This window comes from Alosa sapidissima, chromosome 13, assembly GCF_018492685.1.
Source record: "Alosa sapidissima isolate fAloSap1 chromosome 13, fAloSap1.pri, whole genome shotgun sequence".
Classification (NCBI taxonomy): domain Eukaryota; kingdom Metazoa; phylum Chordata; class Actinopteri; order Clupeiformes; family Clupeidae; genus Alosa; species Alosa sapidissima.
The window spans coordinates 36807403-36823577 of NC_055969.1; the positions used below are offsets into that span (position 1 = coordinate 36807403).

Sequence of the window (16175 nt, forward strand, 5' to 3'; positions counted from 1 at the left end):
ACACCCATAACATACATAGCACACACACACACACACACACACAGGCACGCACACACACAGGCACACACACACACACACTCATAACATACATAGCACACACACACACACACACATACACACACACACACTCATAACATACATAGCACACACACACACACACTCATAACATACATAGCACACACACACACACAGGCACGCACACACACACTCATAACATACATAGCACACACACACACAGGCACGCACACACACTCATAACATACATAGCACACACACACACAGGCACGCACACACACACTCATAACATACATAGCACACACACACACAGGCACGCACACACACACTCATAACATACATAGCACACACACACACATAACATACATAGCACACACACACAGGCACGCACACACACCCTTTCTAATCATGTGTGTGCTATGTCTGTTATGAGTGTGTGTGTGTGCTATGTCTGTTATGAGTGTGTGTGTGTGCTATGTCTGTTATGTGTGTGTGTGTGTGTGTGTGTGCTATGTCTGCTATGTGTGTGTGTGTGCTATGTCTGTTATGAGTGTGTGTGTCTGTGTGTATGCTATGTCTGTTATGAGGGTGTGTGTGTGCTATGTCTGTTATGAGTGTGTGTGTATGTTATGTCTGTTATGAGTGTGTGTGTGTGTGTGTATGCTATGTCTGTTATGAGGGTGTGTGTGTATGCTATGTCTCTTATGAGTGTGTGTGTGTGCTATGTCTGTTATGAGTGTGTGTATGCTATGTCTGTTATGTGTGTGTGTGCTATGTCTGTTATGAGTGTGTGTGTGTGCTATGTCTGTTATGAGTGTGTGTGTGTATGTGTGTGTGCTATGTCTGTTATGAGTGTGTGTGTGTATGCTATGTCTCTTATGAGTGTGTGTGTATGCTATGTCTGTTATGAGTGTGTGTGCTATGTCTGTTATGAGTGTGTGTGTGCTATGTCTGTTGTGAGTGTGTGTGTATGTGTGCACACACACACTCAAGTAAACAAAACAAATACACAGCGCGCACACACACACACACACCATACACACTGAAGACCCCCCCCCCCCCCCACATACACACACACACCAAACACACTGAAGACACACGCACACACACTGAAGACACACACACACACCAAACACTGAAGACACACGCACACACACTGAAGACACACACACACTCATAACATACATAGCACACACATGATTGGAAAGGGTAAACGGAGCTGTTTAGCCCCATAGCACACACACACACACACACACTCATAACATACATAGCACACACACACACACACACACACACACTCATAACATACATAGCACACACACACACAGGCACACACACACTCATAACATACATAGCACACACACACACACACACACACAGGCACGCACACACACACTCATAACATACATAGCACACACACACAGGCACACACACACACAGGCACGCACACACACACTCATAACATACATAGCACACACACACACAGGCACACACACACACACACACACACATAACAGACATAGCACACACACACACACACAGGCACGCACACACACACACATAACAGACATAGCACACACACACACACACACATAACATACATAGCACACACACACACACACAGAGGCACGCACACACACACACACAGGCACACACACACTCATAACATACATAGCACACACACACAGGCACGCACACACACACTCATAACATACATAGCACACACACACAGGCACACACACACACACACACATAACAGACATAGCACACACACACACATAACAGACATAGCACACACACACACACGCACACACACCCTTTCTAATCATGTGTGTGCTATGTCTGTTATGAGTGTGTGTGTGTGTGTGTGCTATGTCTGTTATGAGTGTGTGTGTGTGCTATGTCTGTTATGAGTGTGTGTGTGTGTGTGTGTGTGTGTGCTATGTCTGTTATGTGTGTGTGTGTGTGTGTGTGCTATGTCTGTTATGTGTGTGTGTGTGTGTGTGTGTGTGTGTGCTATGGGGCTAAACAGCTACGTTACCCTTTCCAATCATGTGTGTGCTATGTATGTTATGAGTGTGTGTGTGCCTGTGTGTGTGTGTGTGTGCTATGGGGCTAAACAGCTCCGTTACCCTTTCCAATCATGTGTGTGTTATGTATGTTATGAGTGTGTGTGTGTGTGTGTGTGTGTGTCTAATCATGGGGTGCTGGAGCTCCACTACTGGGGGGGGCAGCATGTGAGCTCAACCCACAGACAGCCACTCGCCACTGGGGTGAAACTCAACCCACACACACTCGCCACTGGGGTAAAACTCAACCCACACACACACCATACACACTCGCCACCGGGGTGAAACTCACAAGTGAGAAAATGTATGATATATTTTGACATCATGTGTCTAATCTGGTCAAACTATCTCAAATCGACATTTACAAATACTGAAACAGCTCAAGGAGAAGATGGCTGTCTCTGATCCAGCCAAGTCTGACTACTGCTGAAATAGTGAGCTTACGAAAGAGTACACAGTCTGATAGTACAAACCTTTAAATGATACATGATAGACTCCCAGTGCCATGGCAAGATGAAAGACTGCAAAGCCACTGATGCAACGTCCTTTTCTGGAAATCACAGTCTTTTTTTAAAAAAACTTTTTTAAAAATGTCTTATATAATAACTCAAGAAACTTCACCACATGAAGACAAGGCTCTTAATGATACACATATCAAGATGCAAAAAGGCATCAAAGCTATGACTTGCATTCTCTCTGCATCTGTGGTCTTGTTGATCTTGACATTGTCAGATCCTGCTGCCATCTAAGAGCAGTGGGGAGCACAGCAACAAAAACTAATAAGATCTGCTATCTACCACGACAACAACAACAAATAAGATCTGCTATCTACCACGACAACAACAACAAATAAGATCCGCTATCTACCATGACAACAACAACAAATAAGATCCGCTATCTACCATGACAACAACAACAAATAAGATCAGAGGGGTATTCCAGAAAGGAGGTTTAACAAACACTGAGATAAAACTTAACCTCTGGGTTGTCTGAACCTGTGGCGACTAAACCCGAGCTGTCGGTTCCAAAACACCGGTTACCAGTTAGTTCAATCAACCCTGTGTTAGATAACCTAGAGTTGTGCGCGTTCACGGCGAACTTATAAAGGCATCATCTATTGAGAGTCGAAACCATGAGTGAAACCGGCGAAAGGAAGAGCACCGTATTCAGAGGCGGAGTAGTCGAGGCTTACGAGGAGGAGAGAACTGTAATAACAAAAAAAGAGCAATACTTAAGCGCCTGCGTCCGAGACCTTGCTTGGCAGAGAATAGCCTAACTGACCGTGTAAATGTGTACGTTATGATAGCCTAATGCCAAAAGCACAATTAATTATTGACTATTGTATTGTATTGACTGCTTTGAATGATGCTTTCTTAAACTAGCCTACCTTATCACAGATTGAGTGGGCCATAGAATTCTTTGAGAATCCCAAATGTAATTTTCTATTTTAACGCGGGTTCTGCAGCTGTGGGCCAAGTTAGACTTTTGCGCCTCCATCATCGGAAGGGTGAAGAATGTCGGAAGGCATGGGTAGCCTATTGGACACATTTCGGTGCACATTTGGGAAATTTAATAAGTGATGCTGACCTGCCAGTTGGTGAAACTACACTTTAATGATCCTCGTGGGTTTGTGTCCAGGAAAACGAATGAAGTTGCGAAGGAACTGCTTTAGCCCAAGGCAAACTTTACGCACCGACTGACAGCTTGCTCTGCGTCTCCAACACTAACGTTACAAAAACTCCCAGTCGGAGAGCGATCATCGATGCATAATAACATAATTTGGAGAGAGGCAAAAGACACATGTAGGCCTAGTCTATATTTAAACGTATTTATTCATTTTCTATATGTTTTCCCTTTTTTGTAGCCTACTGCACTGTAATTATATCTTCAGTGTGTCTGAGATGTTTTTTGTCCATCCGTGTCCATCCATGTCTGGTGAGCCAAAGGTAAATGTCCACTATAGGCCTATGGTGTTGGCTAGCTAAAATTTATTTTATTCTATTCTAATCCATGCGTAGCCTAATGTAGTCGAGAATGCTTTTCAAGTAGCCAAATTTAGGATTCAGCGGAACAACTCTAGCGCTCTTGAAAACCTTGTTTGGAAAAGAAATGATGAGCTATCATGGGATGTTGTGGTCTTATCGCCCTCTCACGGCTAATTCCACGGATAAATATTACATGATTTTGTGCTTCTTTGTCAATCGGACCTTCTTCAGAATGAAACGTCATTGTGTGACAAGTGTAAAAATAGCGGCCTGGTTGAACATGCACTGAAATAACCGAACATAATTGAACATAACTTGAACAAAACCTACCCCCTACCAGGTTAAGTTCAGAGCCTATGTTACCATAGTTACTTACATAGCCTGATCATTTTTGAGCTTTCTGGAACTGAAATCCCAGGTTTACCGCTAACTCTGGGTTAACATACCCAGTTAAGCCAGTAAACCTGCTTTCTGGAATACCCCACTGCTATCTACCACGACAGCAGCAACAAATAAGATCTGCTATCTCCCACAACAACATAAACAAATAAGATCTGCTATTGCTGGCAACAATAATAAGATCTGCTATCTACCACGACAACAACAACAAATAAGATCTGCTATCTACCACTTCCATATGAGATTAAAAGCAGCATGTAGCACGACAATAACAACAAACAGGATCTGCTATCTATCACTTCCATCTGACAGAGAATCAGATCTACACATTTCATAGTCATACCAGTCACCAGGTTCTAAATACAGCTGATCTAGAACACCAGTCACCAGGTTCTAAGCACAGCTGGTCTGGATGAGGAGAGAGAACACCAGTCATCAGGTTCTAAACACAACTGGTCTAGAACACCAATCACCAGGTTCTAAACACAGCTGGACTGGATGAGCACAGAGAACATCAGTCACCAGGTTCTAAACACAGCTGGTCTAGAACACCAGTCACCAGGTTCTAAACACAGCTGGTCTGGATGAGGAGAGAGAACACCAGTCACCAGGTTCTAAACACAGCTGGTCTAGAACACCAGTCACCAGGTTCTCAACACAGCTGGTCTAGAACACCAGTCACCAGGTTCTAAACATAGCTGGTCTAGAACACTAGTCACCACCTATAAACTGATTAAAAGTCCATCAGACAGATCCACAGGAACCTGTCCACAAGTCTATTAATAAAGTGTGTGTGTGTGTGTGTGTGTGGTTGCTACTATGATGGGATTGGACCACATGAACACAGTACACTTTTCCCACAATACAAGAGTGCACATATTCTACTCAAAAGTGCTCAGAACTCAAATCTCACAGATTAGATGTGGTCTAACTCAAAGGTGACAGGGTTGACCTCTTCTGTGCTGTCAAACCAACCCGGCTTCCCCTTGCTGTCGGTATGGCAGTTTGACAAGGGTAGCCTATTTAAAGTTTGCTTCCAGTTGTCAGGACCGTGACCTCTTTGTTTCAACGGAACAATAACCGCCTCTGGCCTATGCTACACATCGGTATCTATGGAAACCCTTTATTTGCCGTGTAAACATGGCCATATTTGACAAAAGTGTGTTTATTTGAACTGCGTGTGGCTGCTGTAGAGGAGAGGCAAGCTGTTGAGGCAGCTACACGCCATGTTTACCCAGCGGTAACTTGCAGGACAAAGAGGAGGAACTTGGCCTCGAGTCATCGTAAATATCCCAACCTTTAATATCCCCCCTAGTTGTGCGACCACACTGTAGCTCGTGCCAAACATTGATGACATAGACATCCGCGAAATTCGGTTGTAGGAAGTTCTACTAGGAACTCAATTAAACGTCTGGCAGACACAATACTTACTGTCGAGACAATCAGAGAACCAAAACAAAGCGTCTTATTCAGTTGCACCCATTCGAACCAAAACAAAGCGTCTTATTCAGTTGCACCCATTCGAACCAAAACAAAGCGTCTTATTCAGTTGCACCCATTCAAACATCAACTCAGGGGCTCAGGGGTCAGTCGCAGGTCTACACTCCGCCCATCACTTCATTACTCCGCCCATCACTCTACACTCCACCCATCACTCTACACTCCGCCCATCACTCTACACTCCGCCCATCACTCTACACTCCGCCCATCACTTCACTACTCCGCCCATCACTCTACACTCCGCCCATCACTTCATTACTCCGCCCATCACTCTACACTCCGCCCATCACTTAATTACTCCACCCATCACTTAATTACTCCGCCCATCACTCTACACTCTGCCTTCACTTCATTACTCCGCCCATCACTCTACACTCCGCCCATCACTTAATTACTCCGCCCATCACTCTACACTCTGCCCATCACTTCATTACTCCGCCCATCACTCTACACTCCGCCCATCACTCTACACTCCGCCCATCACTCTACACTCCGCCCATCACTTCATTACTCCACCCATCACTCTACACTCCGCCCATCACTTCACTACTCCGCCCATCACTCTACACTCCGCCCATCACTCTACACTCCGCCCATCACTCTACACTCCGCCCATCACTCTACACTCTGCCTTCACTTCACTACTCCGCCCATCACTCTACACTCCGCCCATCACTTCATTACTCCACCCATCACTTCATTACTCCACCCATCACTCTACACTCCGCCCATCACTTCATTACTCCGCCCATCACTCTACACTCCGCCCATCACTTCATTACTCCACCCATCACTCTACACTCCGCCCATCACTTCATTACTCCACCCATCACTCTACACTCCGCCCATCACTTCATTACTCCACCCATCACTCTACACTCCGCCCATCACTTCATTACTCCGCCCATCACTCTACACTCCGCCCATCACTTCATTACTCCACCTATCACTCTACACTCTGCCTTCACTTCATTACTCCACCCATCACTCTACACTCCGCCCATCACTTCATTACTCCACCCATCACTCTACACTCTGCCTTCACTTCACTACTCCGCCCATCACTCTACACTCCGCCCATCACTCTACACTCCGCCCATCACTCTACACTCCACCCATCACTCTACACTCCGCCCATCACTTCATTACTCCACCCATCACTCTACACTCTGCCTTCACTTCATTACTCCACCCATCACTCTACACTCCGCCCATCACTCTACACTCTGCCTTCACTTCACTACTCCACCCATCACTCTACACTCCGCCCATCACTCTACACTCTGCCTTCACTTCATTACTCCACCCATCACTTCATTACTCCACCCATCACTCTACACTCTGCCTTCACTTCATTACTCCACCCATCACTCTACACTCTGCCTTCACTTCACTACTCCTGCTCCTTTACACACATTCACACTCTGAATATGGAGAAATCAAGACAGCCCTGCTGAAAAAACCAGCCTGACCAGCTAAAGGTGGTTTGCTGGTTGACCAGCTTGTTTGACCACCCTATGATGGTTGACCTGCTAGACCATAGACTGTATATATAGAACTGGACAGTGTGGTTGCATTCAGCAGTGTTCTATGGAATTGAAGCCGCCGAGGCGACGCCATCTTGGAAAATTTGCAACCAATTTGAAGTGCGGCTGTGCAGCAGAAGTTGAAGCATGCGCAGTGAAGAGGAGTCGCGGTCAGGCACGCCCACTCAGTTGCCACTCAGCGAGTTAAACACGCCCCTTGTCAAGTGAAACCCGCCCCCTTCTCCTTTCCACAACGCAGGTCGACTCGGCGCCGAAGGCTAGCTGGCTGGATGAATTTTGCGGCTGTGAGTTAAACAGTACAAACAACAATCGGTTTGTTCTTGTCTGGTAAGTGTTGCGTATCAACTGATTTTTGTCTATTGTTGTTCTTAAATACGTCTAAGAGAGCTTATTATGTTGATTATAGACTGTGACAATTTAGTATGGTGAATACTAATGAGCTAACAACAGAAATACGGACAGCGAATTACATGCTAACGTTAGCAGCTACATTAACGTTACCGTCAACGGGAGGCTAAGTTAGTCGTTGAAGTGAAGATTAGCACACAGCTCCCGTAACAGTCGATGCATGATATACTTGGTTTTATTAGTTGTTGCTGTTTTCAAATATCTCAATCTTAATGTATGCCATCTCAACATGGAGTAACCATTGACTGTACATGGGGATTAATAACACTAGACAGTCAGTACAGTATATGATGTGATAAAGCAACGGTATGATGTGATAAAGCAACGCAAGTTAACGCTAACGTAATGTGAAGCATGGACCTCATCAACCCGTCATGTTAATGTAACTACTAGCCAGTTTGCCAGCGTTGCATTTTTTCTAACGTTAACGACAGACACCTCTGTTAGAGCTACTTCTGTGATGGTAGGTCGGTAGCATAGACTGTAAAAAATAGGTCGGTAGTTGTAGACCGCATAAGTGAATGATCGAGAAATGAAACGCCTGCATTAAACACTACGCCAAGAACCAGTCACTTCCCAGGGATATCGGTGAACATTTGAGAAACCTTAGTTTGTCATCTAACGTCCATGATCAGTCATACTGATAACGTTATTTTTCAAGCTGACGCAAGTTAATAACATTCCCACCGCATATTTAAATGTGTAGTTAACATTAGGTAGGCTGTGAAGTTTATTGCACACATATATTTAATGAATTGGTATTACTAGTGGTGTTGAGTGCCTGATTAGATGCTTTGTAATGTTGTAAAATTGTCTGACTAACTTTATTGTAACTTTCCTTTTTGCAGGTAAGATGGCTGAATGTACTGGAGGTGGCGGCAAGGTGGTCTCCATGGTCTACATTAGTCTGCAAGCAAGGGAATGCCTACGTGAAGTGGTTTGGCTGGGGTGGTCTGAGGTGGCATGTCCTCCTCCTTTCTCCAAGTCCCCTGACATCCATCTCCCTGACATCACCCACCGTCACTGGATCAACCTGAAGCCCCTTATACATGGGACATGGCACAGCACCACTACGTTCTGAAAACACATGACTTTCAATAACTTGCGTGGCACCAAGAAAGGTCTGCCGCTGCTCTGAACCTTCTGTTAATGTGACATCATTCATACTTGAGGCTGTACACATCCCTTTGTTTCTATTTTCTTTATTGATGTCACCCAAACTTCAACTTTCTGTATGCCCCTGAACTCACACAAATTGTAAATTGCAATGCGCCATTTAACCAGTGGTGTAGTCTAGTTAGTTAGTTGCAGTGGTGGGTATACTGTGAGCAACCCCAAATGTTATTGAATACGTATCCTTGCCTATTTTAAATGGGTATACTGAGATGATGCTTTTTAAATGGGTTTACTGTGTAGTCCTGTGTATCACATAGACTATACCATATTAAGGTATTTAAGTATTTATACCATATTGGTATTTAAGTCAGAGGCCATTGCTTAGTATTTAACTAGTCTACACAAAGATGTAGACGTTACAAGAATATTAATATCAGAATAATTATTGGTTGATACTAAATCAATATTGAATGTTTTTTTTTTTTTTTCTTTTGTGGGATATATCATTCAGAATGTTGCAACATGACTGGTCTTCAATCAGCCAAAGAGGACACATCGTAACTCCTCTCCTAGTTACTCTCCATTGGCTCCCTACAGTAGCCAGAATTAAATTTAAATCTCTCCCTTTGGCCTATAGGACACTGACTGGATCTGCTCCTTGTTATTTTAATTCAATGATAAAGATATACATCCCCAACCGCCCACTGCGGTCTTCTGATGAGCGTCTGTTGTGTCGACCAGTCTTAAACGCTAGGTCAAATTCAAGACTTTTCCTCAGTGGTTCCATGTTGGTGGAATGAGTTGCCCAGTGCTCTTCGTTCTTGTGATAGTTTTTGGTCTTTTAAGCACTTCTTATACATTATGGTTTGTATGCAGTAGTACTGTTTTATTTTCATTATAGGCTGTTGATTAATTTGACATTTGTTTATTATTGATATTCTCCTCAATGTAGTCTTACCATGTTATTATATTATTGATTGAATGGGCATTATTATTTATTATTGCTTTCCCCCCTCATTTTCATTGTTTATTTCATTAGGCTATTGATTTATCCCTGTTTTAAGTATTATATTGTTTTGTATTTGTTAAGGGTAACCATAACCATCATCATAATGTGGTATTTTCTTATGCACTTGAAACAAAGAATAAAAATATTTCTTTAAATGTAGTACCACTTTAAACACATCACACACTGAACAGCAAAGTAGCTTCCTGATTATGTGTAAAATGTTTACAGAGTATCCTGATGTAGTAGGTCCATGTTCTCATATTTTTACAGCTGACATGAAGGCTGCAATATTACATTTTTGATTTATAATGGAGCACCCTCTCTGACTAGCAAGCCTGTGGTAGAGGCATACGATTACAGACATATTGAGAGAGCCTATCAATGAGTTGTCACAGTTTTCAATTTAGACGTATTATTTTGAAATGATGTACGTCTACGGGAGGATTACACATCACTGGCAAGACCTGATCAAATCATACCAATGCAAAATGCTTCTCCAGCAGTGCAATCGCAGGTAACAACGATACCTTAACGCATTTTCAGATACCGCTGTTCTGAGCATACTAAGCATTTGTAACTTTGAATCCCTCCTCACGTTAAGCTATGGTCCAATAATGTGTTCACTAAAACACAAGTAACGTTATTTGTCGGGCCAATTCATAAATGGGCATACCGAGGTTGTCGACCTAGCAGGCTAGGTGGCATTTATTGCCATTCGCAAAACTAAGCAAGAGTTAACGTTAATGAAACTTAACATCGCCTTCTCCAGTGACTTAAGTGTATTCAAATGAAGTTGCAACGATGATGGCGGCAATCACTGGTTACGTTAAACCATTTGAAACAAGTAGGACTGTAAATGATGGTGACTATGGCTAACGTCACTTCAATATAGCAGAGCCCTTTTACTTTACCTATCAACTGGCTAATGCTAGCATGATGTAGCATGCTATGAGCTAATATACTTAGCATCTACGAAAGAACAGCACATATCTTTTTTCACAAAGAATCTGTCACAACTAACAACGATGTCTCTTACAAACAACTACACAATGTATGACTATCAATTTTGTATTTAGTCAGACTGTGATAAGATATAGCCTAATGATAATAACAGCAACACTTATTTAGGTTAGATTATGTGTCGAAATCAGGTGTCGTTAAAATAAGTGAGCGATGACGTGGTAGTGTCTAGACGTTAAAACATAATGGACAAAGCGTCGTGTCTGCAGCCAGCCAGCTGTCAATCATAGGTGTAAACACGCCCTTTTTAGATTTGTTAATATAACATTAAAAAAAATAATTTCAGCGAGAAAAGAAAAATTGTGTGTATTGAAGCATCTTGAAAACTATTTTTTCGAATAAAAAGTTGTAGATACAAAAATAGTTTTAGGTGAGAAAAGTGACACGGAAAGTTGGCTACTTGGCCATTGAAATACATGGGGATGGGCGGAGTTACACATTGTACTGCAACCAGCCACCAGGGGGCTCTGGACTAGCGCTCGCATCACTCTTAACAGACGGCACACTGTCCAGTTCTATATATACAGTCTATGTGCTAGACCAAGTCAAGTCAAGTTTATTTATATAGCGCATTTCATACACAGAGGTCATTCAATGTGCTTTACATAAACAAAACCAAACAATAATAACAAATAAAAGCATAGAAGGGCAATATAATCAAAGAATAGTTAAAAGGTAAAGATCATAATAAAAAGAAAACATAAAACACAAGGTAAAATCATTTAAAAATAAAGAATAATTAGTAAGCAAAAACAAAGGCAAAAGTAGTAAAAAAAAAGTAAAGGTAGAATAATTATCAAGGCAGATTCAGAATTTGTAACTCAGCACAGTTAGCAGAAAGCATCTGAGAACAGTTTGGTCTTAAGTCTAAATTTAAAACTGGCTACAGTTGGGGCCTTTTTGATGTCATCCGAAAGTTGGTTCCACAAAGCTGCTTCACCATGTTTAGTTCTAACTGTAGGTTTTACTAGCAGGTTTTTCACCTGGTACCTGAGAGGACGAGAAGGTGTGTACTGCCTAGGCAGTTTGAAAGACAATTCTCTGCCCGCCCCTTGGATTAAGCGAGGTGAATGGTTCGATGCCAGACTATACATTTCAATGATATAGGATGGCCCGCCAGGCTAGAAATTTAGATCACTGTCAATTAATACACCAAGATTTTTAACAGTATCCTTTGCCTTCAACCCTTTTGTGTCAAGGAGAGTGGCAAGTCTTTCCTCCTTTTTACCAAATATAATTACTTCAGTTTTTTCTTTGTTCAGCTGAAGAAAATTTTGAGACATCCAGGTCTTGATTTGTTCTATACACTGACACATAGATTCAAGAGGACCATAGTCGTTTGGTGATAGAGCTAAGTAAATTTGTGTGTCATCTGCATAGCTATGATATGAAATCAAATTATTTTGAATGATTTGTCCAAGTGGGAGCATATAGAGATTGAATAATAATGGCCCCAAGATCGACCCCTGGGGAACACCACAGGTCAAGGACGTTGGTATTGAGGTATAGTTTCCGATGATTTGCCCGAAAACCAGACTGAAAGTAATCAAAATACCTATTTGATGTTAGGAAGGTGGTTAATTGATTAAAGACTACTTTTTCAATAATTTTGCCAATAAAAGGTAGATTGGATATGGGCCTGTAATTGTTTAGCATGGAGGCATCCAGGTTATTCTTCTTGAGAAGTGTCTTTACAACAGCTGTTTTCAGTGACTTAGGAAAAGTGCCAGACAGCAGTGATACATTTACAATTTGAAGGACATCCGCCGCTATGAGGTGAAAAACAGTTTTGAAGAAATTGGTAGGCAGTGTCTAAGACACATGTGGAAGAGCTGAGATTCTGTACCGTTTTTTCAAGTGTTTCGTAGTCTGTCAAGCTGAACTCTGACATCAAGTTTAGTTTCCCTCTGTTTGTTGCTGGAAGTTCAGGTTGTTGAATTTGTAATTGAGCAGATATGTTGAGTCTGATTTTGTCAATTTTACCTTTAAAAAAGATGAAAACTCATTGCATTTATTAGTTGAGAGAAGTTCAGGCGCTAATTGTGAGGGGGGATTTGTTAACTTATCAACAGTTGAAAATAGAATACGAGTGTTATTAGACCAGCAAAACTCCTCTGGAGTATAGGCATATATATATAGGAGTGTGTGTGTGTGTGGGGGGGGGGTCCTACTCTACACTCTTACAATTCATTGCAAACAGCGGAATCATACAAGTGCATTATGGGAGACTAACACAATGACAAAGCACAATAGTGCACAGGGCTGCAGCACAATAGTGCACAGGCTACAGCACAATAGTGCACAGGGCTGCAGCACAATAGTGCACAGGGCTGCGGAGGATACTGTGTGTGCGGAGTATAAAGATGAATCTCTCCTGTGTTGTGTCAGTCCTGTGTGTTATGCTGTGCGGTTCTGTGTTGTTTTGCTGTGTGTTTTGCTGTGTTGTGTTGTGTTGTGTTATATTGAGCTCTGTTATGATGTGGTGTGTTATTCTGCATGTGGTGCTGTTTTCTTTTACTGTGTGTGTGTGTGTGCATGCGTGTGTGTGTTTGTGTGTGTGTGTGTATATGTGTGTGTGAGTGTGTGTGTGTGTGCGAATGAGTGTGTGTGAGTGTATGTGTCTGTGTGTGAATGAATGTGTGTGAGTGTGTGTGTGAGTGAGTGTGTGTTTGTTTGTGCTTGCGTGTGTGTGAGTGAGTGTGCGCGTGTGTGCATGTGAACTGAGTGTGTGTGAGTGAGTGTGCGCGTGTGTGCATGTGAACTGAGTGTGTGCGCGTGTGTGCATGTGAACTGAGTGTGTGTGAGTGAGTGTGCGCGTGTGTGCATGTGAACTGAGTGTGTGTGAGTGAGTGTGCGCGTGTGTGCATGTGAACTGAGTGTGTGTGAGTGAGTGTGCGCGTGTGTGCATGTGAACTGAGTGTGTGTGTGTGTGCATGTGAACTGAGTGTGTGTGTGTGTGTGTGCATGTGAACTGAGTGTGTGTGTGTGTGTGCGTGAGTGTGTGCATGTGAACTGAGTGTGTGTGTGTGTGTGTGCGCGTGTGCATGTGAACTGAGTGTGTGTGAGTGAGTGTGCGTGTGTGTGCATGTGAACTGAGTGTGTGTGTGTGTGTGTGCGTGTGTTACTCACCCTCTTGGAGGCGTAGCTGCTTCAGGTAGAGAGGGTTCTGGAGAACGTTACACCGGCCGGGTTCGTCCTCTCTAGTCACCAGCATCAGGTCTGTGTATATGAACACAGTCACCTGCAGAGAGATGGAGAGAGAGAGAGAGAGGGTATGCATGTGAGACAGACATAGTGGTAGTGGGTGGATGGGTGTTAAAGATAGAGAAGAAAGTGTGTGTGAAAAAAGAGACAAATTGTTTCACAGAGAGATAGAAAGAAATCTATTGAGAGGGAGGGAGTGGAGAAAGTGTGTGTGTAATGGAGTGGAGAAAGAGTGTGTGTGAGGGAGAAAGTGTGTGTGTGTGAGGGAGTGGAGAAATAGTGTGTGTGAGGGAGTGGAGAAAGTGTGTGTGTGAGGGAGAAAGAGTGTGTGTCTGAGGAAGTGGAGAAAGAGTGTGTGTGAGGGAGTTGAGTGAGATGCAGCTACATGTGAGGGCTGGTAGACCAGACAGCTGATGTCTCATTGTTTAAAGTTTACACATACACATACACACACACAAACTCACACACTTGTGTACACAAATGCACGCAAACACATACACACACATACAAACACAAACACGCACACATACACACACATACACACACACACACCCATACACACACACACACATGCAAATATGCTCGCACACACATACAATCATACACAAGGTGATGACCGTTGACTGTTATAAACACTGACCATAATAAGATGTCAGGAGGAATATAAAATGTGCGCACACACATACACACACACACACACTCTCACACAAACACACACACACACATACAGTGGGCATCGCTTTCAAATTACCACTTCAGTCGCGCATTACGAGGCGTGAAGCTGCGTGAAGCTTTAGTACCACTTTCGGCCACTGTGCGTCGCTCTGCCACTGTACATCGCTCTGCCTGCCGCCCCTACTGAAAAAGCAGGAGACTTGCCGAGAGTAATCCCAGCCTACGAATTCAATAACAAAATAAATCATGCATAATTAAACATTACCTCGATTTAGGCTACTTGGGTATGTCTTAAGGCTTGACTACACGGTGGTAACGAAAATCGAAATCGAAATTTACATTACATTACATTGTCTACATTATTGTCAGTGTTGGGGGTAACGCAGCTACGCAAATCAAAACAGTGGTGTGATAATTGAGCCAGTAGAGAAATAACTGTTCAGAATTAATCTGTAGCCTTGGGTAGGCTTCTGCAGAAAACAATGTTGTTGCCGATTTACTAATACTATCTGGCGACGTTTTTAACAGGCTACGCAATAGAGGCTTAGACAACTATGACCCACGTTTTGATTTCGTAAATTAATTTGCCCTACTTCTTGACTGCAATGTAGTCAATTGACTGCTTGACATGTCATTTTTATATTTCTGTACAATACACAAATACATCTGCTTTATGCCGCAGAATTACATTCATATTTGGCTGACTTCTGCAGACACGCAAAAAAACACTGCCAGGCCATCCTTAAAAATATTTTCGTTTGCCGTAACTGACCCTGTCAATTTAGAACCGACCCAAATATTTTTTTTTTTTCCCCTTTTAGTCCGACCGACTTGCCGGTTGTAAACATGCGTTAAGACCGACCGATTTACTCTAAACAACCAATACAAATAAAATACTATTTATTTTAGTAGGCCTAAGTATTGTGAATATAAATTGCCTACATACAAACGTAGGCTCTCTTAAATAAAACCCTGTGGCGTCATCTCTACACCATTGGTTTATGAATGTCACACTATGGCCTATACGCTTCGTTTCATTCACACAAACATCTCGACTCAACGCTTATTACTTGGCACGAAGCTCTGGAAGAACTGTGCCCAGAGTACACAACTGTTTCACCAGCACATTTAAATGACTTCACTAAAACCGTGCATAACTGGAGGTACACCTGTTATCTGAGCAGTCTGTATGTCCTCATTTTGCGAATGCGAGGACGATATGAGTCTG

At 42.8% G+C, this 16175-nt stretch overlaps 1 protein-coding gene across 1 annotated transcript in view; it reads right to left on the reverse strand.

Annotated features, from left to right (window-relative positions):
• Positions 1-16175, reverse strand: part of rgs3a (regulator of G protein signaling 3a) — a 354944-nt gene that overhangs the window by 234688 nt on the left and 104081 nt on the right. Inside the window, 1 exon segment of the mRNA XM_042059506.1 lies at positions 14198-14309. Within this exon segment, the coding sequence (XP_041915440.1) occupies positions 14198-14309 (112 nt within the window).